The sequence below is a fragment of the Sturnira hondurensis genome, unplaced genomic scaffold, assembly GCF_014824575.4.
Source record: "Sturnira hondurensis isolate 20B ecotype Veracruz unplaced genomic scaffold, ASM1482457v3 Scaffold0000880, whole genome shotgun sequence".
Lineage (NCBI taxonomy): Eukaryota > Metazoa > Chordata > Mammalia > Chiroptera > Phyllostomidae > Sturnira > Sturnira hondurensis.
Genome location: NW_028073511.1, coordinates 942,994 through 970,089, shown reverse-complemented (window position 1 = coordinate 970,089; position 27,096 = coordinate 942,994). Strand labels below are relative to the sequence as shown.

The window sequence follows — 27,096 nt, the reverse complement described above, 5'->3', positions numbered from 1 at the left end:
TACTTGCAGCAGCATCAAAAACAATAAAATACTTAGTAATAAATTTAACCAAGGTGGTGAAATATCTGTACATTAAAAATTACAAAACATGAAAGGAATTGAAAAACACACAAATAAATTGAAAACTATTCCATGTTTGTGGATTGAAAGAGATAATATTGTTAAAATGTCCATACTACCCAAAGATAACATCTATAGATTCAATGCACTCACTATCATAATTCCAATGGGATTTTTCATAGCAGGGTATTTTCATAGAAATAGAAAAAATCTTAAAATTTATATGGAACCACAAAAGACCCTCAACAACCAAAGCCATCCTGAGAAAAAAGAGCAAATCTGGAGGCATTTCTGACTTCACACTATATTGCAAACCTATAGTAATCAAAATGATATGGTACTGGTATAAAAACAGACACATAGACTAATGGAACAGAATCAAGAGCCCAGAAATAAACCCATGCACATACAACAAATATTTTACACGTTACCTAAGAATGCTCAAAAGAGAAAGGGTAATCTCTTGAATAAATGGTTCTGGGAAGTCTGGATATTCACATGCAGAAAAATAAAGTTGGACTCCTATCTTACACCACTCACTGAAATTAACTCAAAATAGATTAAAGACCTAATGTAAGACCCAAGACTAAAATTTCTAGAAAACATAGGGAAAAAGCTCCTTGACACTGATCTTTTTTTTAAAAAAAGTTGTGTATTGATTTCAGGGGTACAGCATAGTGGTTAGATAATCGTATACTTTACATAGCATCCCCCTTGATATTTCCAGACCCCAATTGGCACCATACATAGTTATCACAATATTATTGACTATATTTCCTATGCTTTACTTACTCCCCTATGACTGTTTTGTAACTTGCAATTTGTGCTTGTTAGTTCCTGAACCTCTTTCACCCCAAACCCCCTCCCCTCTGGCAACCACCAGTAGTCTCTCTATCTCTGAATCTGTTTCTTTTTATTAAATTATATTTTATTGATTATGCTATTACAGTTGTCCTGAGTCCCCCACCCCTTTGCAGCTCCACTCCACCTAGCAACCCCACTCCCTCAAGCAATAACCCCCATTCATGTCCATAGGACATGTGTATAATAAGTTCTTTGGCTACTCCATTTCCTATACTGTATGGCTATTCTGAAACTACCTATTTGTAATTCTTAATCCCCTCACCTCTTCACCCATTCTCCTCTACCCCTTCCCATCTGGAAACCATCAAAACACTCTCTGTATGCATGATTCTGTCTTTTTCCTTCTTGTTTGCTCAGTTTGTTTTTTAGACTCCATTGTTGATAGATTTGTATTTTTTGCCACTTTATTGTTCAGTTTTGATCTTCGTTTTCTTAAATAAATCCCTTTCTTAAATAAATCCCATCATCGCCTGGTGTGGCGATGATGAACTCCTTTAGATTTTTCTTGTCTGAGAAACTCTTTATCTAAATTATATCTTTATCTATCTTTACCTTGGATTCTAAATTATATCTGTGGTGAGTGGAGCAATCTTAGCTATAGGTCACTGCTTTTCATGACTTTGAATATTTCTTGCCAATCTGTTCCAGCCTGCAAAGTTTCTTTTGAGAAATCGACTGACAGTCTTATGGGAACTCCTATAGGTAACTAACTTGTATTCTCTTGCCGCTTTTAAGATTCTCATCTTTAATCTTTGGCATTTTGATTATGATGTATGTTGGAGTGAACTTCTTTGCATCCATCTTGTATGGGACTCTCTGTGCTTCCTGGACTTGCATGTCTTTTTCCTTCACCAAATTAGGGAAGTTTTCTTTCACTATTTTTTCAAATAGATTTCCAATTCCTTGCTCTTTCTCTTCTCCTTCTGGTACCCCTATGATGTCAATTTTTTACCTCTTGAAGTTGTCCCAGAGGCTGCTTATACTATCCTTATTTTTTCTGGGTTCTTTTTTTCTTCTAGTTTTTATGATTAGTTATTTGGGTTTTTTTGCATCTTTATGATCCATATATTTGATTTGAATCTTGGCCTCATCCACTTTACTGTTGTTTCCATGTAAATTGTTCTTTGTTTCAATTGGTGTATCTTTTGTTTCTGCCTGGATCATTTTTATCTGTTGAGGTCCTCTCTAAGTTACTTGAGCATCCTTATAACCGGTGTCATGAACTTGCATCTGATAGATTGCTTATCTCCATTTCACTGAGCTCTTTTTCTGGAGTTTTGATTTGTTTTTCCATTTGGGCTGTGTTTCTTTGTCTACCCATTTTGGCAGCCTCCCATGTTTGATTCTATGTGTTAGGCAAAGCTGCTTTGACTCCATGTCTTGGTAGTACAGCCTAATGTAGTACGTGTCCTATAGGGTCCAGGGGCACAGCCTCCCCTCTCACCCAAGCTGGGTAGTTGAGGTGTGCCCTTCATGTGGGCTTATTACACCCTCCTCTTGTAGTTGAGTCTTGGTTGCTGTTGACAGATCAATGGGAGGGAATTGCCCAGGCCAGACAGCTGCAAGCACTGGCTATGACCACTGACCACCAACCTCTGCCCTATGTGGAGTATCAGCTGTTCAGGACCAGGGTGGTGGTGCTCTGATATAGTCTGTAGCTATCCAGTGGGTGCACCTACCCTGTGGTTTCCCGGGTTGTTCAGACTAAGGTCAGCCCTTACCTATGTTTTGTGTGGGGCTACTTGTCTCAGCTATAAAGCAGTCTGGGGTAGTGCTACTTGTTCTGGGCTTGGAGATTTCTAGGTGAAGCCAAACTGTGAATCTAAGGTGGTTGCTGCTAGGGCCAAGCCTGGGATTCACTGAAGCCAGTTGTTGCTTGTTTGGTAGGATTTAGGAAGTTATAAAGTCTGAGCCAAGACCAGCCATTCATATGGAAAAACAGCTTGGGTTGGCTCATAAGTTGGGTAGGGCAGAACCTCCAGGGATCTCAAAGGCTGCTCAGACAGTGTTACTCAGGTTATTGAAGTCTCAGATATGGCACCAGTCTACCGACTCTGTAGGAGGAGTGTTTAGCAAAGGGGCAGATGGCCTCTGCTTGCCTTGATACAAGACACTTCAGTTTCTCCCTGTATACCCCTGGTGACTTTCAAGCTGCTAGCCTGGTGCTGGAGGTCAGAGGGAGTGAGTCTGAGTAGGTGAATCCATGTGCAGGTGCTTTAAGAGGAACTGCTTGGGGCTCCAGCAGTTTCTTCCACTGACTCAATCCCCACTGGTTTTGACAACCAAAAGTTGTAGGGACTTATTTTCCTAGCATTGGAATCCTGGGCTGGGGTGCTTGGTGTGGGGCTAGGACTCCTCACTCTGGAGAAATCTCTCCTGAAATTGTATTCACCACATGTGGGTGTGGGACCAGCCCATAGCATATCTGTATGCCTCCTACCAGTCTGGGTAGATACAGTTTCTTTAATTCCATAGTTGTCAGACTTTCACTGAACCTGATTTCTGTCAGTTCTGAGTGATGATTGTTCTATATTTTAGTTGTAATTTTGATGTGGTTGTGTGAGGAGGTAAGCCATGTCTGTCTATGCTACCATCTTGACACGGAAGTTTGTGAATCTGTTTCAGTTCTGTTTGTTCACTTATTTTGTTCTTTAGAGTCCATATATACGTGAAATCATATAGTATTTATTTTTTTCTGATTGACTTATTTGGTGAGCATAATACCCTCTAGGTCCTTCTATGCTATAGCAAATGGTAATAAGATTTCATTATTTTTTATGACCTGGTAATATTCCATTATATATATCTGCCATTGCTTTTTATTAATTGTGTATTGCTAGGCACTTTGGTTGCTTTTATAACTTGATTATGTAAATAACATTGTAAATGAGCATAGGAATATATCTTCTTGGGCAAGGGAAACAAAAGGAAAACAAATTGGATTACAGCAAAATAAAAGGGTTTTACACAGCAAAGGAAACCATAAAAAAAACACACAAAGGTACAACCCACTAAATGGGAGAAGATATTCACCAATGATAATCTAATATGAACTTAATATCTAAAATTTATAAAGAATTCATGCTACTCAACAGCAAAAAAAAAAAAAACCAAACAAACAATTCAATTTAAAAATGGGCAGAAGATCTGAATAGACACCTCTTCAGAGAGGACATACAGAAGGTCAATAGACATGGGAAGATACTCAATGTCTCTAAATGCCACAGACATGCAAATTAAAACCACAGTGAGATATTAGAATGGCTATCATCAATAAATCCACAAATGACAAGAGTTGGCTAGAATATGGAGAAAAGGGAGAATATGGAGAAAAGGAAGTCCCTTAGTGCACTGTTGGTGGGAATGCTGATTGGTGCAGCCACTGTGGAAAACAGTATGGAGTTTCCTCAAAAGATTAAAAATAAATCTGCTTTATGGCCCAGTGATTCCACTTCTGGCAATTTATCCAAAGAAACACAAAACATTAATTCAACATCAGTCTTGATAACAATTTTTTTGGATCTGAAACCAAAAGCTCATGCAACAAATGCAAAAATCAACAAATAGGACTGCATCAAATTCCATCTATAGCAGAAAAAGCAATCAACAAAATGAAAAACAACTTCTTTTCAAGCTATCTATCGGTAAGTAGTTAATATCTAAACTATATAAAAAACCCATTAATATTGTTAATATAGCAAAAATTAAAAGTAGCAAACAAAATTAAAATGGGCAGAAGACTGAAATAGAAATTTTCCCAAAGATGATGACAAATGGGCAAGGTACATGAAAAGGGTTCAACATATTTAATCATCAGGGAAATGCAATTCAAAACCTCAGTGAGGTATCTCCATACACCTGTTAGGATAACTGTTACCAAAAAGACAAGAGATTACAAGTGCTGTAGAGGATGTGAAGTGAAGGAAATCTCTGTGTACTGTGGGTGGGAGTGTACACTGATGCATCTACTATGGGAAACAGTATGGAATTTGCTTAAAAAATTAAAAATAAAACAACCATATGATCCAGTAATCCCATTGCTGAGTATATATCTGATGGAAGTGAAATCACTCTCTCAAAGAGATACTGGCACTCCCATGTTCACTGCAGCATCATTCACAGTAGCCAAAGGGTGGGAAAACCTAAGTATCCTTTGACGGATGAATGGGTAAGGAAGATTGGCCTGGATCCCAGCTGCTGGGGTCTGAGGCATTGTGGATGAGATAGGAGACAAGTTCACACAGACTACTGAATCCTGTGGAGGAAAAGGGATGGCATGGCTCCTCTGTCAAGAGGAGAAAAAGCCTTGGAGTGTCTCGGTCACCCTCTCAAGAGGAGAGTACTGGGACCCTTACTTCAACAGGTTTTTATTGGGTTCAATTTGCACAGGAATAAAGCTCATCAATCATTGTCAGGCAGAAATGATTAAACAATAGATAACATTCAAAGAACTCTGAGGGCTTATTCTGAGTCAGGGTAGATAGTTAAAGGGCCATAAAATTTTGGGGAACAAACTCACTTCCTGTTGGTCCCTTATTATTTAAACTGAGGATATTAGCAAAGTAGGTTTCATAGGATTTTATGCATTCTTTCTTAGGCCTGATCACCCTAGGAACTGACCCTTTCCAGCACACCTCCAGCTTCGTTTTAGGCTTAAGTCAGACAGGGGAACTAAGGCAGCCAAGAGATTAGGAGACTTCTTGCAGACAGAATGAGGACTCAGGCTATATCAAAGCCGAGGGGTGAGGATCCATCATCCCCTTTTTCTATAGCCCCCCAAGTCTTTCCCTGAGGCTACCCATGATTGTGCCTGTCACAGGTCATCCCTCCCTGGAGGAGTCTTACCTGTCATTGGGTAACCAATCAAGCTTTAGGGGCCAGGCAGGGTGAAGTAAAAGGAGGAGAGGCAACACCTCTGCCAGGGAGATAAGCTTTGTCTCCTTAGTCGCTTATGGTCAGAAGGTCGCTCACTCAACCTTAGCCATGGTTGGGGGGGAGGGTGGTTGGTTACAGCTTCTGAAGCCAGGCAGGGCAGTTCCCAACAGAAGATGTGTATACACACACACATTCAAGACTACAATGCAGCCATGAAAAGGAAGGAAATCCTGCCCTTTGTGACAACTTGGATCGACCTTGAGAGCTTGATGCTAAGTGAACTAAGCCAGACAGAGAAAGACAAATACCGTATGCTTTTGTATGTGTAATCCAAAAAACCTAACTCATGAAAATAAATACTAAAATGGTGGTTGCCAGGGACTGTGGGTATGGAATATTGGGAGGTATTGGCCAAAGGGTCCAAACTTTCAGTTATAAGATAAATACATCCTGGGGATCTAATATACAGCATGGTTACTGTAGTTAACAATAGTGTATTATACAGGGTCCAGCACAAATAAAACCCTTTTTTATTACAAAAGCTTTTATCACAATATCATAAACATGTAATTCTGCAACAGAACAATAGCCCATTCAAGCACACCATATGACATTTTAGGCAAAATGTTCAAATTAAAACTATGAATTATTACTCCCATATTATTACCCTACCAACCACACTCAAGCAGGTCTTACTTCTGCCAGATCCTATATATACATAAGTCATTAGGGGAATATATCTTTAATATTATTACCATGAAAGAAATAGTACCGTATTTTCTGGACTATAAGTGCACCTCCCAATTTGGGAGGAATAATGGTTGGTAATCCTGCTGTTGAGTTCTGTTTACATTTACATTGGTGAAATATTATGTTACTTATGTTATTAAATATTTTACCACATTTTTTGTTTCAATTTTTTTTCTATTTTCCTCCTCTAAAACCTAAATGTATCTTATGGTCCAAAAAATACACTGATTATATGAGGTGATAGACATGCTAAGGAATGTTACTGTGGCAGTCATTTCACAACATATACGTGTATCAAATCATCACATGGTACATTTTAAACTTGCATATGTTGTATGTCAGGTGTATCTTAGTAAAGATGAAAAGTAGGCCACATTGTATAAAAACCAAGGATACTTTAACAAAGTTTGTAATAATATACCAATATCGGTTCATTAGTTGTGACAGTGAGCATTAGGGGAAAATAGGGGAATCTAGGTGTGGTGTACATGTGCTCTTCATACTATCTTTGCAATGTTTTGTAAATATAAAACCACTCTAAACTTTAAAAATCTGATTATTTGAAAGGAAAAATTTAAGGTGTCTGGTCCCCATTTTTGTTGCTGGTGCTTTCTTAGAGAAAAAGAGCAATCTGCTGATGCTCCTCATTAAAAAGTAAGTCTGGCTAGATACTCACATAGAGAAAAATTTCTATAGATATCTTTTCATAAGTAGTGAGTCAGGTTGCTATTATAATACAAGCCATTTAATGCAAATGCAATTATCTGTTTTTATATTAAAAGTGTGTCATCTCTTTATGTAGTGTCCTGGCAGGCTACAATGGCACCGTCTTTGCATATGGGCAGACGGGCAGCGGTAAGACATTCACCATCACAGGTGGGGCAGAGCGCTACAGGGACAGAGGCATCATCCCAAGGACACTGTCATACATTTTTGAGCAGTTGCAAAAGGTATGGAACTACAAGTTCGTTTTTTATTTGATGCATTCAGCAGAAATTTACTGTGAGCAAGAAATTTATGGTGACAGTATATTGTATCTAAATGGAGAGGATTATCGTGCAGTAATTCTGGCCTTCACATTGAAGGGAACTTTGGGATTTTGCTGAAGAAGTAGAAATTAAGAAAGTACTTCTCATTAAGGGGATGCTGTATCAGCTAAGGCTCAAAGGGAGTTCCTTCTGATATACACATGGAGGTTAAAAGAACAGACAACACATTTTCCATATCTTACATTCTCCATTAAGAAACTAAAGAATGCCCTCTTGCCAAAACAGATCTTTATTTTAGCTGCTAAAGCCCTGAAAAGGATAATGTGATTGTTCCTTTATTACACTTTTAAAAGAAGCTCACAGGAATCTACCAGAGTAAAAATCCTATTGCAGTTAATATTACTATAAGGGCAAATTCCCTATCTATATTTTATGCATCAGAAAACAGTAGGCACTGTGGCTCCAAGTGCCTATTGTTTTATCAATATTTAATACAACATATAATACAACTAACATTGTAGGAATCTTTACTCCCATTTTATATTTGGGGAAACTAAGTCTCAGATTAATATCTTTTTCTGGGTTCTTGTAAGTAGCTGATCTGGAGGTCCATTCCAGGTATGTGCAATACCAAACTGTGCGCTTTTTATCACTCTATACACTGCCCTGTATCCCAGACTGGATTTGTTTTGTTGGTTGTATTTAAACAGGTTCTCTACAATGAGCCATTTCTCTGGGTTTCTGTTCCCTCCATGAAAGTGGAGATTGAATAGTACTAGAGGATCTCTAGCATCCCTAGTAGTTCCAACAATTGCTTGGTTGCACAAATTCTGTATGACAAATGTCCTAACTAGGTCAGTATAACAGTCATTCTAAAATTTCTCAACTGTATGCTGTTTGCATTTTAAGTTGCAACAGTAAGAAGAAATCGCTGAGATCTGCATAATTCTAATTTCCACCCATAAAGTAGCAATTACCCATTAGTTCAGCTCATCTCTCACTAGCTCAAACATTCCAATTCTGCATGCCAGAAAACTTGGAACAGGGAGTTGAGTATAGTACATATGTTGGATTCAAATCCCTTCTTTTCATTTACTCATTTATTTCTGACATTAGCTGTTTTGTTTTTTTTTTCCCTCAGATTTCACAAACTGGGGATGTATTTGTAATGGCTTTCATTGCTATGGCCTAATGTGCAAGTGTGTAGTCTTGGAAAGGTCATTGAAGTTGGTGCAGGCCAACCTGCTTCTGCTTACAGCATGGTGACTTGGGACAGTTTCTTAAAGGTTCAGGCTTGTAGAGTTGCTCTGGGAGCTGAGTGTACTGTATTTAAGGATGTTGTCCAGTTCTTGGCACATAGTAGATGCTCAATACACGAACGTTATTACTACAGCTGTGTATAGCAGGTCTTTGAATAAGATCATTTCGTCCCAAGTCTTGTTAAAATGTTGATGAGATGCTGTAGGAACTTAACTCATGTTTATATCAATTAGCCTCTGGTAAAATATGTATTGTTTCTCTCAAAGCCTTTGGACGCATTGGGAATGTTAAGTGAGGACTTAATGTCCTATTTGTGCACATGGAGAAAAGATCCCTGGCCAATTTCAAAGAACCCTTTGAAACTCAGAACAAAGCTAATCCCCTTGATAAAGTTAAACAGAATCAACAAATCATTTTCTAATAGAAAATGTATTTGTCTCTTAAAAATTTTGTCTGTGTTTACCAAAATATGAATACAATGCTAAAAATCTACATGTCTCCCAAGTACCTACCATGTGTTGGGTTCATTGTTTTCTGTGTTTGTCATTGACATTACTCTAAGCCCCATTTTATCCTGAACGATCCTGAGTTTGGAGAGAGGCCATCAGACGAATTTACAGCCAGCACAACTCTTCGTAAACAGACAGTTTCCATGATGGGGAACAAGACATTCATTGTAGTCAAACTGGACTATGGCAAGGCAGAGGCAACTTGAAGTGCGTCATAAAGTTTGTCCACAGTGTAAAGCCAAAAAAATTCAGACAGGTACTTAGCTGTCCCCAACTGATTGCTTTAGAGGGCCACATGGTGCTCTGTGGAATTCTTAAATAAAATATTTGACTTATGCAAAGTATTTATTTCAAGATAAACAAGAGCCAGTACATACTGGATTCTAAAATGCCTGTATGATAGGAGCCCAGTTTCAATGATGTTAAGAGAAGAAAATTGAGTGCATTTATTTTAGAAATCCCTGCCCATTATTTTTGAGTATTATGAGGTTCAAACTTGTTTGGGGGCAGAAGAAAAGACTGTCTGCAGAGAACATGTGTGTTACATTACAGTCTGGCAATCCTAAACACTAAAAAAAGAGTAATAAGGAAAGGTAGCTTGCCACAGAGCTCCGCGAATTTCATGCCAACGAAAGCCTAGAAAAGGCAGAAGCAGAGGAGCCAAAGGCATTATCCCTATCATCTTGGGGCCGTGGGCCTGACTTCCTCTTTAGAAGAGAAATCATAGATTTCTTCTAACTTCTGGAAGAATAGAGTTTCTCCATTGCAAGTGGACATACAAGTTGGCTTTTCCTTGTGTCTTTTCCTTTCTTTTTATATTCACGTACAGAATTCTCCATTTAAAGGGTTTAAAAATATAAAAATAATAACAGCAGCAATAATAATAACAGCAGTAACAATTTATTGGTGACTATTGCAGATCACACATTTTTGGTAGGATTTTAAATACAGGCTCTATCTTTCTGTTGCAACAGATCCACAAGATAATAGTTATTATCCCCCATTTTCATGGTTAAAAGACTGAGCATAGGAGTGCAGAACACTCAGTGACAGATGGCAGACCCAGAATTTAAATCCAGTTTTTGCTCTGGTGCTAAGATGAGCTCAGAAGTACATGCTAAAACCACAGAACCTCAGACCACAATCTACAGCATATTTCAGATATGCTCAGAGAAGTTTTAGGAATATGTTGTTTTAAACAGGATCTTGGGATGTTGTTGTGGCCTTTAATGGGCTCTGTGAATCTTCCAGAGAGGAACGGTATACACAGGGTAGGGCAAAAGTACATTTACAGTCGTTCACATGAAAATAATTCAATAATTAATAAATAACAGTTCAGGAGTAAACTGTTTTGCACACTCACGACTGTACACCTACTTTTGCTTCACTTGCATGTGTTCACCAAGGATCAGTTTTTCCATGAATATTTCATGGAGTATTTTAGGAAGCACTTCACTAGCCTGAAGGCCACACCAAGTCTGTCTAGTATGTACAGTCTCAGATACCTGCACTGAGCCAAGCTTCAACCCAGAGAGTTATGTTGAAATGGTGCCTTTACTAAACTGGGTTACTAATTTAACTAGCTGACAGATCATTTGCAGGGTAGGCAGCCAGAGACAACCACACTGATAGAATTTCCAGCAGTTAGTTGGAAGAAATATGTTTAGTAAAGATTCAGTTCGCACTAGAACACTAGAATGTGAAATTTCAGAACTGTAGCTTGAGCATTTTACTGTAGTCATGTGCTGGCTGAGAGTGGCCGGAATTTTTCATGTATTATTTTGATTTAATGAAATGGTAGTATCTTTATTTGAATAGTTTGGGCCATTTCAGGATGAGAGAACTATATTAATCTGAGCTATTTAATCTGAAGAACGTATAGGAATTCATTGTCTGGCTTTCTTAATTTAATGGGTATTAAATTAAGGAAACTGAGGCCATAGCTAGTGGGACTAGGATCCCAGTGATGGGTTTGCTTTCTCCCCACCTCTGTGGTTTGGTTCTCTCTCTCCTTGAATGACACCTGGTAAATGGATTGTCTTGGATATGGATGTGATTTAACAGGAAATTGATCTTAAGCAAATCCACTCTGTGAGTATTCACTCTGATAACCTGCTGACCTTCTTGCCACAAGACACAAATATTTCTTGAGGAAATCCCAAGTTCTGAAGAAATTCCCTGTTTTATTTCATTCCAGGGAGAATGTTGGTTTTCTTGTTTTGTTTTTGTTGCTTTTTTGACTGTTGACAGAACTAAGACCAGAACCATCGAACCAGTCCCCTTGACATTTTATCCTAAATCCACTGACACCTATGTCATTGCACTTCAGCAGTGACTCACAGGAAATACCTCTCTCTAATCAAAATCTGAATACCCCTGGTTTGCCACTTGGGCCCGGAAAATCCACCAGGTAAGGTATAGGCAGTGACCTGGTGATGTCTGTGCTTATGACTACTTGATCAGCTATATAGCTAGACATTTCTGTCCCCTGGAATTCGCTTTACACCATCTAACTTTTGTACATTACCTACTTATGTCATTAGAAAATTTAAATATTAGAAAAGTTTAAAAATGTGATTCAAGATGGAAAGTTTTTTGCTACTGAAACTTTTATACCAAAGAAACAATTCTTTGTTCTTTTATGAATAGACTTTTCACAGAATGTAAGTTTATTTTGTCTTAGTAAACTATTTTTTGGTCTGGGAAGTAAAAGAAAATGGTGTTACACATTTCTGCAACCAAGTCAGCTCATTGTAAGTATATTGACTTCTTACATATAATGTGGAACCAATACAAAGTAACAGACTGAAATTGCTTATAATCATGGGTATTGGCCATTAAGAAAGAAAGGAGGAAGGAAGGAAGGAAGGAAGGAAGGAAGGAAGGAAGGAAGGAAGGAAAGAAGGAAGGAAGGAAAAGTGTTGGGTATATGGTAGCTGGCAACTTGAAAGTGTCACAAGTCAAAAATGTAAGCCATTCAAAGTGAGAGAGGGAAAGAGAGAAACTGAGGAAACTAAAATGATAAATGTGCTTGTCTTCCTCTGAGCTGCATCATTATTTATAGCCATTAAATAATATCTCTCCCCTTTCCAAATCAGGACAGCAGCAAAATATATACAACACACATTTCTTATTTGGAAATCTACAATGAATGTGGCTATGATCTATTGGATCCAAGACATGAAGCCTCCAGTTTGGAAGACTTGCCGTGAGTAGCAGAACAACAAAGGCGGGAGTAGGGGCGGATTACTTTCAGATGTTTCCTTTAATTGTTTTCTCTGAAACTTCGCATGTTTCTAGTCTCAATTGTAAATAACAAATACTGGGTGATAGAGTCATTTTGTAGTAAAATGGATACTTTTTCACTAGTAATGGGAACTAAAATTGCTTAAAACTCTGTTCTTGGAAACGTCTCTTTTGGAGCTGGTTCGGGAGAGAGCAGTGGCAGTTCTCGGAGTGTGGGCGCAGAGAGGAGCGGTGGGAAGGGCAGTGCTCCTTCGCTCTGGCCACCTGAAACCATTTTCCTCCTCTCATTGTGGCCTTCTCTGAAGAGGGCACTCAAATGAGGGTTCAAGCAGCAATAAGAGAATCTGAAAGAGAGAAAATAAAACTTTTCGTTTTCCCCCAATCCTTTTCTGCTATTATTAGGATTAACAGTGACAATCATTTGGTCACAATTGGTACTGATTGTTTCAAGACTAAACTATAAATAGAGTCTTCAGAGCTTATCTGAGAGTGGAATAAGTTACCCTGCCAACATTTGTGTAACGTTACTCACTGCTGGTTTGACTATCTGCCTAAATTAGACACATGTTAATTGGTAACAATGCATATACACGTACTTTGTCCCAGACATCTTCATATATCAGAAGACACCAGAACCAGGAAAACACATTTCACTCTTCTTCTTATTAAATATTCTAAAACAATTAAAATATGTATGAATCCTCTACCAAAAAGATCAACAACCAGCTGTTTCATTTGTAAATAAAATAAGAAGAAATAATAAAGAAAATAAGTTATACTCTTTATACCACCTTTATATGTATTCTTCTATTAATGTTAATTTTTTTAATTAATTAATTTATTTATTGAGAGAGGAAGAAAGGGAGAAAGAGAGGGAGAAAAACATTAATGTGAGTGAGAAACATCACATAAATCAGTTGCCTCTTGTACACACCCCACCAGGGACCAAACATACAACCTAAGCATGTGCCCTGACCAGGAATCAAGCTGGCAATGATTCACTTTGCAGAATGACATCCAACTAAATAAGCCATACCAGTCAGGGCTAATGGAATGTTTTTATGTGTCATCTCTTTTGTGCTTACAGTATACATTGGAAAAAGTTTAAAAAGAAGATGATTGTTGGTACTCTAAATAACTTGTATAATAATTAAGAGAAAGGAAAAATTATTTACTATATGAAAGAAATTGGCCATAAAGAAACTGAAGAATTATGTTTACAAAAAGGTAAACATTTTCAATCGATACTAAAAAAACCCACACTATATTACAAAAAATTTCTGTTATCTAGTGTCTGTTAATTACAGTTGAAACCAGAAAGAGTGGTTTCACACACTTAATAAGCCTAACAGAAAGCCTGCAGGTAAAGGTGGATCTCTGGGAGCTTTCAGACTTTAGCTGACCCTCCTTTGGGCCCAGTAAAAGCCAGCCTTGGTACACAGCTTGGTTATTTCTGCACACATCCAGACCCAGCAGAGGAAGCCACAAACTGTAGATAACTGCAACTTCCAAACAGGTTTCCCAGGGCCAGTCGCAGGCAGCGTTTGACATCGCTTTGCACCAGAGTCCCTCCCAGGAAGCCCGGAGCCAACACTCTCAGTGGTCGGCTTCAGACAACATCAGAGCAGGATCCAAGGAGCTTCACAAGCAGCATTTCCAAAGGGAGATTTCAGCAGGCACCAAACCCTGCTGAAGTGAAATCTTCATGTGATCAACATCTGCATAGCAGCTTGCACACCATGGTCAATGTTGAGCCTCACAGTCAGCCAGCCTGAGAGTTGATCCCACGCATGAGTGGGCCAATAGCAATCAAGACTCAATTACAACAGGAGGGCTCACATAACCCACACAAAGGACATTCCTCAGGCACCCAGCTCACATGATTAAGGAGACTGTACCACTGAACCTCACAGGGCACCTACTGTATAAGGCCACTCCACAAAGACTGGAAACCATAGCTGATCTATCTAATACATAGAAACAAATGCAAAGATGCAGCCAAAATGGGGAGACAAAGAAACAGGTCCCTAATGAAAGAACAGAAGAACTCTCCAGAAAAAGAATGGAATGAAGTGGGGGTAAGCAATTTACCAGATATAGAGTTCACAATAATGTTTAAAAGGATGCTTAACAGCATGAAAAATGACATAGAAGCCATAAGAAAGGACCAGTCAGAAATGAAGAATACCGTATCTGAAATGAAGATACACTGGAAGGAATAAACAGTAGTTTGGATGAATGAGAGGAGTCAGTCAGCAATTTTAAAGACAGGATAGCAAAAAGCATCCAATCAGAGCAGCAAAAAAAAGTATTTTAAAAATGATAATAGTTTAAGGGCCTTTTGGGACAACATGAATGATAACAACATCTGCATCATAGGCATGCCAGAAGGAGAAAAGTGAGCAAGGGAATGAGAACTTGTTTGAAGAAATAATGTCCAAAAACTTCCCTAACCTGGTGAAGAAAAAAAACACATCATAATTAAAATGCCAAGGTTAAAGACAAAGAGAAAATATAAAATCCTCAAGACAAGGTTAGTTACTGATAAGGGAGCTCCTATAAGACAAAGCTGATTTCTCCTGAAATTCCCTCCCCTCTTCCCTCTGGTCACTGTCAGCCTGTTCTCAACAGAAACATTTCAGTCCAGAAGGCCTTGGCATGAAATATCTAAAGTGGAAAAATACAAGGAACTTTTTGATGCATTGCTGTATTTGGTTTGGTAATATTTTGTTGAGGATTTTAGCATCTATGTTTATCAGGGATATTGACCTATAATTTTCTTTTCCTGTAGTGTCTTTATCTGGTTTTGGAATTAGGATAATGCTGGCCTCATGAAAAATGAGCTTGGGAGCCTTCCCTCCTCTTAAATTTTCTGGAATACTTTGAGAAGGAGAGGTCTTATTCCTCCCCAGAATGTTTGGTAAAATTTACCTGTTAAGCAATCCATTCCAGGGTTTCTGTTTGTTGGATGGGGGATGCAAGGAAGTTGATTCCTGCTTCAATTTCACTAGGTGTAGTCTGTCTATTCAGATTCTCTGATTCTACCTGATTTAGTTTGTTTAGATTGTATGTTTCTACAAATTTATGTATTTCATCCAGGTTGTCCAGTTTGTTGGCATATAGTTGTTCATAATATTTCTTACACTCCTTTGTATTTCTTTGGTGTTAGCTGTTATTTCTCCTCTTTCATATCTGATTTTATTTATTTGGGTCCTCTCTTTTTCTTGATGACTCTGCTTAAAGGTTTGTCAATCTTGTTAACCAGCTCTTGGATTCATTGATCTTTTGTATTGTTTTTTGGACTCTATTTTGTTTATTTCTGCTCTGATCTATATTATTTTCCTTCCTTCTACTCACTTTGGGCTCTTTTTTTTGTTATAAATTTTCAAGTTCCTTTAAGTGTAAAGTTATATTGTTTATTTGAGCTTTTTCTTGTTTTTTAGAGATAGGTCAAGTCGGTTTTTTGTCCAGGAATGCAAGGTTGCAACATTTTCAAATCAGTAAATGTGATTCACCACATAAACAAAATGAAAGATAAAAACCACATGATCATATCAATAGATGCATAAAACATATTATATAAAATCCAGCACCCATTTATGATAAAAACTCTCAACAAAGTGGGACTAGAGGGAATATTCCTAAACATAATAAATGCTACATATGACAAACCCATTGCCAGCATCATACTCAACAGGTACATACTACAAGCATTCCTTTTAAGATCAGGAACAAGACAGGGATGTCTGCTTTCACCTCTCTTTTTAACATGGTACTGAAAGTCCTAACCTCAGCAATCAGACAAGAAGAAATGAAAGGCATCCAAATTGAAAGGGAAGTAGTAAAACTGTCTCTTTTTTGCAGATGGCATGATACTATACATAGAGAACTCTGAGGATTCCACCAAGAAACTACTAGAACTGACAAATGAATTCAACAAAGGAGCAGGATACAAAATTAATATCCAAAAATCAGTTGCATTATATGTGCCAATAATAAACCTGTGGAAAGGAAAATTAAGAAAACAGTCATATTCACAATTGCTTCAAAAAGAATAAAATACCTAGGAATAAGCCTAATGAAGCACGCAAAAGACCTATACTCAGAAAATTATAAGACACTGAAAAGACAAATAAAAAAAGACACAAATATGTGGAAGCACAACCTGTGGTCATGGATTAAAAGAATAAACATGATTAAAATCTCCATACTACTCAAAGTAATCTATAGATTCAGTGCAATTCTTATCAAGATTTCAATGATGTATTTCACAAAACTAGAACAAATATTTCAAAAAGGTACATGGGACTACAAAAGGCTTTGCATAGCAACAGTAATCTTGAGAAAGAACAAAGTTGGAGGAATCACACTACCTACTACCAAACTATACTATAAGGCCATAATAATCAAAATGGCATGGTATTGGCATAAAAACAGGCACATAGATCAATGGAACAAAATAGGGAGCCCAGAAAGAAACCCACACCTTCACAATAATTAATATTCAATAGAGGAAGCAAGCATGTATATTGGGCAAAAGATAGTTTATTCAATAAATGATGTTGGGAAAATTGTACTGGAAAAGGAAACTAGACCACCTTCTTATAACACACATATAAATAAATTCAAAATGGACCAAAGACTTAAACATTAGACCCAAAACCATAAAAATCATATTAGAAAACAGGCAGCAAAATCTCAGACATTGATCATAGCAATATTTTATTGGATATATATCCCCAGGCAAGGGAATCAAAAGAAAAAATAAACATAGTGCACTACATAAAAGTGAAAAGGTTTTGCACAACAAAGAAAAGCATCAACAAAATGAAAAGACAACCCATAGAATGGGACACTATATTCACCAATATATCTGATAAGGGGTTAATGTCCAATATTTATAAAGAACTTACAAAACTCAATACTGCAAAAACTCCAAACAGCCCAATTAAAAAATGGGCAATGAACCTGAATAATACTTCTCCAAAGAGAACACACAGATGGGTAATAGACATGAAAACATGCTCAATTTCACTCATCACCAGAGAAATGCAAATTAAAACCACAATGAGGTATCATCTCATACCAGTCAATGACTGCAATCAATAGGTCAACAATCACCAAGTGCTGGTGAGGATGCCCTTTTGGGGGAATGCAGATTGGTGTAGCCACTGTGGAAAGCAGTATGGAGATACCTCAAAAATTAAAAATGAATCTGCCTTTTGACCCACTGATCCCACTTCTGGGAATATAGCCAAAGGAACCCCAAACACTAATTCCAAAGAACATAAGCACCCCTATGTTCATTGCAGCATTATTTACAATCACCAAGACAGGCAAGTGGCCCAAATGCCCATCAGTAGATGAGTGAATAAAACAACTACAGGACATTTACACAGTGGAATACTACTCTGCCGTAAAAAAGAAGAATTGCAACAGTATGGATGGGCCTGGAGAACATTATACTAAGTGAAATAAGCCAGTCAGAGAAATAAAAATACCAATGATTTCACTTAGATGTGGAATCTAATGAACAAACTGAACTAATAAGCAAAACAGAAACAGACTCATAGAGAGCAGGGTAACAGCTAAAGCTGGGGGAGGTTAGAGGATGGAGGGATTGAGCAAAAAGGGAAAAGGGCTCAGGGACATGGACAACAGTGTGGTGATTGTGAGGGGAGGGGAGTATGAGGACACTAAATGGTAATGGAAAAAATACAATAAAAACTAAAGAACCTGGGAGAAAATAAAGAAGAAGAGAAAGGACCTACGACCAAGACTAGTTTACCCAGCAAGTCTATCTTTTAAAATTGAAGGAGAAGTTAAGAACTTTCCAGACAAAAAAAAAATTAAAGGAGTTCATCACCACCAAACCAGTGTGGTAAGCCCATTCCTCTCACCGCCACCTCTGGCAACCACGAATCTGTACTCTGTATCTGTGAGAATTTATAGTGCAAAGAGGGAATCTTAATGTAATCTATGAACCTTTACTTAATAAAACAGTAATAACAAAGGAATAATTTTTTTTAAGATTTTATTTATTTATTTATAGAGGGGAAGGAGAGAGGGAGAGAAACATCAATGTATGGTTGCCTTTTTTGCATCCCCTGCTGGTAGTTAGCCTGCAAGGAACCGGCCTGCAACCCAGGCATGTGCCCTGACTGGGAATTGAACTGCGATCGTCTGGTTCGCAGGCCCGCGCTCAATCCACAGAGCTATGCCAGCCAGGGCTCACAAAGGAATAAATTATTGATACACTTAACAACTTGGGTGAATCTTCAGGGAATTATGCTGAATGAAATATTATTTATGTACTATTTTTAAAAGGAAAAATTATAGAAATAGATAAAAGGTTAGTAGTGGAAAGAATTAGGGAAGGAAGTGGGAATGGCTATAGCAGCCAGTGAGGGATCCTTGTGGTGATGGACTGTTGTGTATCTTGACTATGGCTGTGGATACACAAAACTGTGACAGAAATACAGACACACACACAAGTACAAGCAAAACCAAGATATCTTCATAAATCATTGGGTTATATCAATGCCATTGTCCTGGGTGTGATATTTTTAATACAGTTTTACAAGGAGTTACCATTGAGAGAAACTGGGATACATGGGGTCTCTCTACATTTTATATCTTACAGCCACACATGAATATACAATTATCACAAAATAAACAGTTTAATTAAATGTAACAGGCAGTATATTTATATAGAACATATATGTACATACACACTTATTTGTATTAAGCCTATTCTGTATTTAGTAATATAAGTGAAAATAGTACTTCTGTTTTTGTAAGCTCTTTACATCATATGCTATAAAAAGAATATAGTTGGAATCTAAGTATGCCTCATGAAGTAAAACAGTGTAACTGCTGGTCTCAACTGTAGGCAAAATAGTTACTTTGGTTTAATTTTAGTATTCCTAAATAGGGACACATATTCCATTTAAGTTTCCAAAGTTGGTCATGGTTATTATTGTTTTTAAAAAAAGTCGGTAAACTTCAGTAGCTAGTATTGGAATCTTGGCTGTTTTGTGTTTTTAAAACAGTCTGTCATCAAAGGAAAAAATGTTGATAGATTTTAAATTTAATTCACTACATTTCTAATACCTAATCTATATAAAATGCTGCAAAAGTGATGCTGGAGTTACCAAAAAAGTAATTGCCTTTGCCCTCATGGTTTTAGAGTGGTCATGTGGAAACACTCATTTACTCACTAAACCTTTACTGAGGTCCAATGTCTGCTCCCAACACAGTGCTAGGCACTGAGTTTGCTAACATAGTCTTTGCTTTCCTTGAACCCACTGAGGAGGTAAAACTCATACAAAACAGATCAGGTGAAATATGAAAAACATCATAAGAGAGGCACCAAGAATGAGAAGTGCTTAAAGGAGAAAGAAATCACATCAGGTCATGTGGTCAGGATAAGAGTCATAGAGATGATATGAAATAGCTCTTGAGGGGAGGCATGGGACTTGGGGCACGGGGTGTGGCATTCACATGGTAACTCTAGTGGGGACATTGAGGAGCATACAGCCTGTTCTGTGACAGTTAAGGGGCCTGTTTGACTGGATGGGAGTAGTTCAGAACAGTAAGACTGAAAAGATGAATGCAAAGTTTTGACAGTAAAGGTGTAGACCTTGGAGATTCTTATCAAGGGCATAGTATACTTGGAACTGCTTTTTGGAATAAAAATCAGTCAGTGGTGTGTAGGACTGGAGTAAATGGGAATGAGTGAGACCCCAGAGCAGTGTGGGAATTTGGCAGTGGGAGGGAGGGAGTGAAAAGGAGGGGCAAAATTAATAATCCAGTTAATTGAAATGTAATTTTGTATAAGAATTTCCTGGAATGGTTGTTAAAATGTAGATTCCTGGCCTTCACTTTCAGAAAATTCAAGTATGAAATATGTTTGAATGAGGTTCCCAAGTGATTCTGTCTCTGGTGGTTTGCCTTAATCCCTTCCCTCATCCACCCAGGGAAAGTTCTTTTTGAAGACACTAGGAAAATCGCTCAAAGAGGGAGGTGGGCATCTATCATATGCTAGTCTTTTTGCTAGGGACTTTACATACATTAGCTCATTTAAGGAAGTAGGTATCATAATCCATGTTTTATACATGACTAAAATAAGGTTCTTGTTGATTTTGTGGTATTTCCCCAGGAGTCCATGTCTGCCAAAATATAGACCAGGATATCAACCTCAGTCTATCAAACATTGGACGTGGAATGCTGGTGCTCTTGCCAGAAAGATCCGTGTTATGTCCTGGCATTCTGTCTGAGCTCTGAGCAGACTGTTGTTTCCTGGGCTTCCTCACTCCTCTGGAGCCTCTTCTTTGAGCCAGAGCTCTGAGTCCATTTCAGCCCTCTGTTGAGTGTCAGCCACTCTGCCAGGCTCTGAGAGTACCCATTCCTGCCCTCACAGGGCTCTAGTCTAGTAGAAGAGACTCATAAACTGATCATTTCAATCTTACACAATAAGCAGTCAGATGCTCTGGATCCCCTAAAGGAAGAGTGAGGGAGGACACTAATTTCAACCTGGGAGTTCAGAGACAGCTAGAGAAACTCTACCATAGTGTGGTCTCCATCCTCAGCTGGGACCGTAGCCTGCTGAACAAGGCCTTCGTGTGTTTAGTCCCTTTTCTCCATTCCTCATGATAATTATATCAAATGTCTGACTCTTTAGTCAAGTATCACCTGCCCTAATATTCTTTGAAACCCATTTTATCCTTAGCTCAGAGAGCATGTGGGAACAGTGAAACATGAATTCCTTCACCTTCCTGCCTCACACCCTATTCCCACTCACCTGCTTTCCTCTAGTCTCAGGGACAGGGATGTCCAACCTTTTGGCCTCTCTTGGCCACACTGGTGGAAGAAGAGTTGTCTTGGGTCACACATTAAATACACAAACAGAAACACAAACGAAAAAATCTCATGTTGTAAGTAAATTTACTCTTTTGTGTGGAGCCGCATCCGTAGCCATCCTGGGCCGCATGCAGCCCACTGGCCGCAGGTTGTACACCCTGCAAGCCCACCTTTCGACTTACGCTCCGAATGCATCAGCTCTAAACTTTCTTTGTTTGGCCTAGACATTTTCTGATTAAAATTTTTGAAGTTAGTACCTTTAGAATCTAAAGTTTAGATGGAGGATGTCCTCTAGTTTTTACTCCTACCTATTGCATTACACTTTGTGTTATTTTTCTGGCCCCACTGAGCATTTGAAGAGATTTCCAGGCTTATAGATCTCAAAGTTAAAACCAACTCCAGTCTTTTCTTCAACTAAGTAAGTTACTAACATAGTTAAGATGCAACCTCTTTGGAAGCTGGGGTGCAGGGTTATCTGAACAAGTGGCTGGTGACGAGTGATGGTAAGTCACGTATTATGTCCATCATGGATTGGCCGGATGCTTATTCCTAGAGAAATGGAATGTTGCCAATGACCATGGCAGAGGGAATATAGTACCTTCAGCCTGAAAACAGTACAGTCCTACCCAAAACCTGTCCCACTAGGATAATTAACAAGGCAGAAGTTGGGATCCCCTTCTCTGAATGGACAATGAAAAGAAATCCTTCTCAGTATCAGAAGTGTCGTAGACAGGAGGTTTGCTTGACTACCATAATAACATGCCACGGACTGGGTGGGTAAACAGCAGACACATATTTCTCAAGGTTCTGGGAACTGGGAACTGCACACTCAAGCTGCTGGCAGACTTGGCTCTTGGAGGCAGCTCCTTTCCTAATGTGCGGTAGCTGACTTTTTGCTGTGTCCTCACATGGCTGAGAGAAAAGAGCTCTGATCTCTCTCTCTGTGTGTTTTTATGAGGACACTGATCCCATTACGAGAGCCCCATCCTCATCACCTTATCAAAACCTAAACACCTCCCAAAGGTCCTGCCTCCAAATACCAATACCCATTAGGGCTTTAGCCTGTGAATTTTGGGGCCACAAATATTCTGTGTGTAACATGGGTGTTAGTTTTTACCAATCATTGCCTATATGTGATGTGTGTAAAAATTGGAAGAAGTAGCTGCAGTATTTTCACTTATACCTCTGGAATATAAAAGTATATCTGTGATACTTAGAGTTTTTAGTTCCATTGGATTAACTAATAATGGGAAAACATTGTCACCTCAGTCAATTTCATTTCCTCATGCTTTATATGCAAACAAATGCATACAATTTCTTTTTTTGAGATTAAAAGGTGAAATACACAATTTAAATTAAGTATTGGTATGGACTTGACTTATTGTCTTGTCTTTGTAATTGCTTTATAAATTGTTTGCTTTATTCTGGTACTACTTTTTTTTTTGCAATCTGTTCCAAATTTTGAGTATATACAGGAAAACTATAGGATTATATAAAGAGTTTTGAGTAATTTAGGCTTGTGATGTCATTTGGAAGAATACACAGTTTGAGTCCTGGCTGGTGTGGCTCAGTGGATTGAGTCCTGGCCTGCAAGGCAAAGGGTTGGTTCGATTCCCAGTCGGCACATGACTGGGTTGCAGGCCAGGTCCTTGATGGGGGGTGTGTGAGGGGCAACCACACATTGCTATTTCTCTAAACAAACCACACTTTTTTTTTTTTAAGTTCAGATGTTGATAGTTGTGAGTTTGCTGTCATTTTACTGTTCAAATTTTTGGTCATCTTTTTTTATTAGATAAGTCCCTTTAACATTTCATATAAATAAGTGTTTGGTGATCATGAACTACCTTAACTTGATCTTATCTGGGAAGCACTTTATCTGCCCTTCCATTCTGAATGAAAGCTTTGTTGGGTAGAGTAATCTTTGATGTAGGTCCTTGCCTTTTATGACTGCAAATACTTCTTTCCAGCCCCTTCTTGCCTACAAGGTTGCTTTTGAGAAATCAGCTGCTAGTCTTATGAGAACTTCCTTGTAGGTAACTGTCTCCTGTTCTCTTGCTGCGTTTAAGATTCTCTCTTTAATCTTGGGTAATGTAATTATGATGTGTCTTGGTATGTTCTTCCTTGGGTCCAACTTCTTTGGGACTTTGTGAGCTTCCTGGACTTCCTGAAAGTCTATTTCATTTGCTACATTGGGAAGGTTCTCCTTTATTATATTTTCAAATAAGTTTTTGATTTCTTGCTCTTTTTCTTCTCCTGGCACCCCTCTGATTTGGATGTTGGAACATTTAAAGTTATCCAAGAGGTTTCCAGGCCTCTCCTAATTTTCTTTGAATTCTTGTTTCTTTATTCTGCTCCAGTGAATGTTTATTTCTTCCTTCTGTTTCAAATTGTTGGTTTGAGTCCCAGTTTCCTTACCTTCACTGTGGTTCCCTGTATATTTTCTTTATTTTGTAGCCTTCACTTCTTCCTCTGTTTTGCATCTGTACTGGATCATTTTCGTGAGCATCCTTATTACCAGTGCTCTGCACTCTGCATCTGATGGGTTGTCTCTCTTCTTATCGGTTAGTTCTTTTTCTGGAGCTTTGGTATGTTCTTTCATTTGGGCCATTTTTCTTTGTCTTGGCACACTTGTTACATTGTAAGGGGCAGAGCCTTAGGTATTTGCCAGGGCAGAGCAACCCACTTCACTGCATTGTGGGGGAGGGGTCAGAGAGGGAACAATAATGCTTGCTTGGCTCTAGGCTGGCTTTCAGTCACTTGTCCTGCTACCCACAAGTGAATGGGGCCCTTCTGGTGCTGATTCCTGAGTAGTAGGTTTGTGTACATTCTAGGACCTTGTAGGTCTCTCCAACAGACTCACCTGTGAGACTGGGAGTTTCTCCCACTGTCACAACCCCCACATGTTTTTGTAGCCAGAGGTTTTGAGGCTTTCCTTTCCCACGCCGAATCCTTGGTTATGTGGTCTGTCTCTCTTCCCAGTTGTTCCTCCTGGTTTATCTACATGCATATGTGAGCTGCCCAGTCTACAAGCTGCCACCTTGCTGCATGTCCTCTCTGCCCATCTCCACCCCTTCTCTACCCCTCGCTGCCCATCTCCACCCCTCCTACCAGTCTGGATGAATGTTTCTTCTTTAACTTCTTGGTTGTCAGACTTCCATACAGTCTGACAGTTCTTGATTTTTTTTGCAGTTCTGATTGTTTTGTTTTTAAATTGGTTATTGTCCTTCTTTATTTTGTATGAGGAAGCAAAGATCATCTACCTATGACTCCATCATGGCTGGAAGTCCCCTGATATATGTAAGTCTCAAAGTCAGTAATGTCAGTGCTCCAGTTTTTTTCTCCTTCAATGTTTATTTGCTATTCTGCATCTTTTGTCTCTCCATATAAACTCTAGAACTATTTTGTCAATATCCACAAAATAACTTACTGGGATTTTGATTGGGATTGCATTGAATCTATATATCAACTTAGGAAGAACTTACAAATGGACAATATTGAGTTTTTCTATCCATAAACGTGGAATATCTCTTCATTTATTTAGTTCTTCTTTGATTTCTTTCATCAGAGTTTTGTAGTTTTCTTTATATAGATCTTGTACTTATTTTGTTATATGTATACCTAATTATTTCATTTCATTGAATGCTAATGTGAGTGGTATTTTGTTTTTTAATTTCAGTTACCACCGGGTCATTGCTAGTATATAGAAGAACAATTGTCTTTTGTGTTTTAACCTCGTATTTCATAATGCTGCCTTAATTAGTTACTAGTTCAGGGGCTTTATAAAAAAATCTTTTGGATTTTCTTTATAAATGATTATGTCATCTGTCAGTAAATACAGTTTTATTTCTTCCTTCCCAATTCATATACCTTTAATTTCCTTTTTTGCATTATTGTATCAGTAAAACCTTCCAGTTGAAAGGCAGTGGTGAGAGAGGACATCCCAGCCTTATATCTGACTTTAGTAGGAATGCTTTGAGTACCTCAAAATTTGGTATAACGTTAGCTGTAGGTTCTTATAGTAATCTTTATCAAGTTGAGAATGTTCCTCTTTATTCCTAGTCACTGAAAGTTTTTATCATAAATGGGCATCAGATTTTGTCAAATGAGTATTCTGCATTAATTGATATGGCCATGTAATTTTTCTTTTTTAGTATCTGAATATGATTGATTATATAGTAGACTTTTTAATGTTAAACTAGCTTTTTATACCTGGAGTAAATTCCACTTGGTCATGGTGTATAATTCTTTTTATATATTATTGGATTGGATTTGCTAATGCTTTGTTAAGGGTTTTTGCATCTGTGTTCATGAGAAATATTGGTCTGTAGTTTTCTTGTAATGTCTTTGTCTATTTTGGTATTAGGATAATGCTAGCTTTATAGAATGGGTTAGAAAATGTTACTTTTGCTTCTATCTAAAAGAGATTGAAGAGAATGAGTATAGTTTTCCTGGAATATTTGCTAGGGAGCCTGGTGTTTTTAGTAGGTTAAATTAAATAACTTAATTTCTAAAATGCCATGTGCGATTATATTCATTATCCATAAAAAGATATAATGTTAGATAAAATTATGAAGAAAAATATGATTTCAAGCTACTAGAAAGAGTTTTCAAAATATTTCAATAGCGGTTAAATAGCAGAAATATCCATTACCGTTAGCTTATTCTGTCTAGGTTAAGACCATTAGAAAATGTATTGTAGGTTCATAAAACTTTCTCAAATTATATGATTCAACTCTTTGTAATTTATAACAGAGGAAATCTTTTATATTTTTAAAGTCAATATAAAGAAAATCTGACTTTGAAATTGTTTAAATACAGGAAGGAGGCTGCCCTTACCTATTTCTCCTAAAAATGTACATCTTTTCCCCAAATCCTATCAAGAACTTCTGAGAAGGTATGTTGGGCTGACACACAAAAGGAGGTTGAAAACCACTGAACTAGAGAATAAGCTCTTCATTGAAATATGAATAGTGAAACTGTTTACAACATGTAAAACATGTCTAGCTGCTTAAAAGAGCCTGGTGGCCCCCCTCACATTTTCATGAGGCCTGACTACTGTTGCTATCGCTCAAAGTCAAGGTACCCAGACAGGGCCACCTCTAGTCTGTATGGCAGATTCATGTGAATTATTAAAAGGCATCCCTGCCATTTGTTGGAAATCTGTTGTGATATGCTGGTTTTGTTAGAAGACACTTTACTCTGATGGACATTTGTCATAATAAATATATAAACTCATATTAATTGCACTCCTTGGACATGGTACCATTGTGTGCAATACATTGCCTCACAATCACATGGGGCATTTGCAAGTAGGAAAAAAAAGAAATCGCCATGGCAGCATTTGTCTACAACATGGAAATGAGGAAGCAGATTCATTGCAGTAACTCCTGGAAGGTTCGTATTCAGCAGATTGGTGGTGCCAGAGTGTTGTGGAGGTGGAGCATGGGTAGGGCGGGCTTCCGTTATTGAGGACAAGAGCTTGGCAATAGCTTTTTATATGTCTTCCAGTCAGTTAGAAAGAGCCTTCACATTCCAAATACTTAGCTAAATGGAAAAGATTCTCTGTTTACAGAGAAAACACAAAGCTTGCTTCTTCCCCATCATTAAGCAGACCGAGTATACTTAGCAGAACTTTTCCACTTAGATGTCCAAGTTAAGGCTATCAGTGACTTTTGCTTGAA

At 38.1% G+C, this 27,096-nt stretch overlaps 1 protein-coding gene across 3 annotated transcripts in view; it reads left to right on the top strand.

Annotated features, from left to right (window-relative positions):
• The window catches only part of KIF6 (kinesin family member 6), a 427,352-nt gene that overhangs the window by 90,639 nt on the left and 309,617 nt on the right, over positions 1-27,096 (top strand). For 2 of the 3 annotated variants that reach the window (XR_005067343.1, XM_037052020.1), the window contains exons 4-5: positions 7,352-7,499; positions 12,406-12,515. Coding sequence is in view for 1 of the 3 variants with exons in the window: in XM_037052020.1 (XP_036907915.1) it covers positions 7,352-7,499; positions 12,406-12,515 (258 nt within the window). In the remaining 2 variants the exon portion in view is untranslated. Of the gene's footprint in view, positions 1-7,351; positions 7,500-12,405; positions 12,516-27,096 lie in introns of those variants that run through there. The other variant, XM_037052033.1, reaches the window with a different exon arrangement.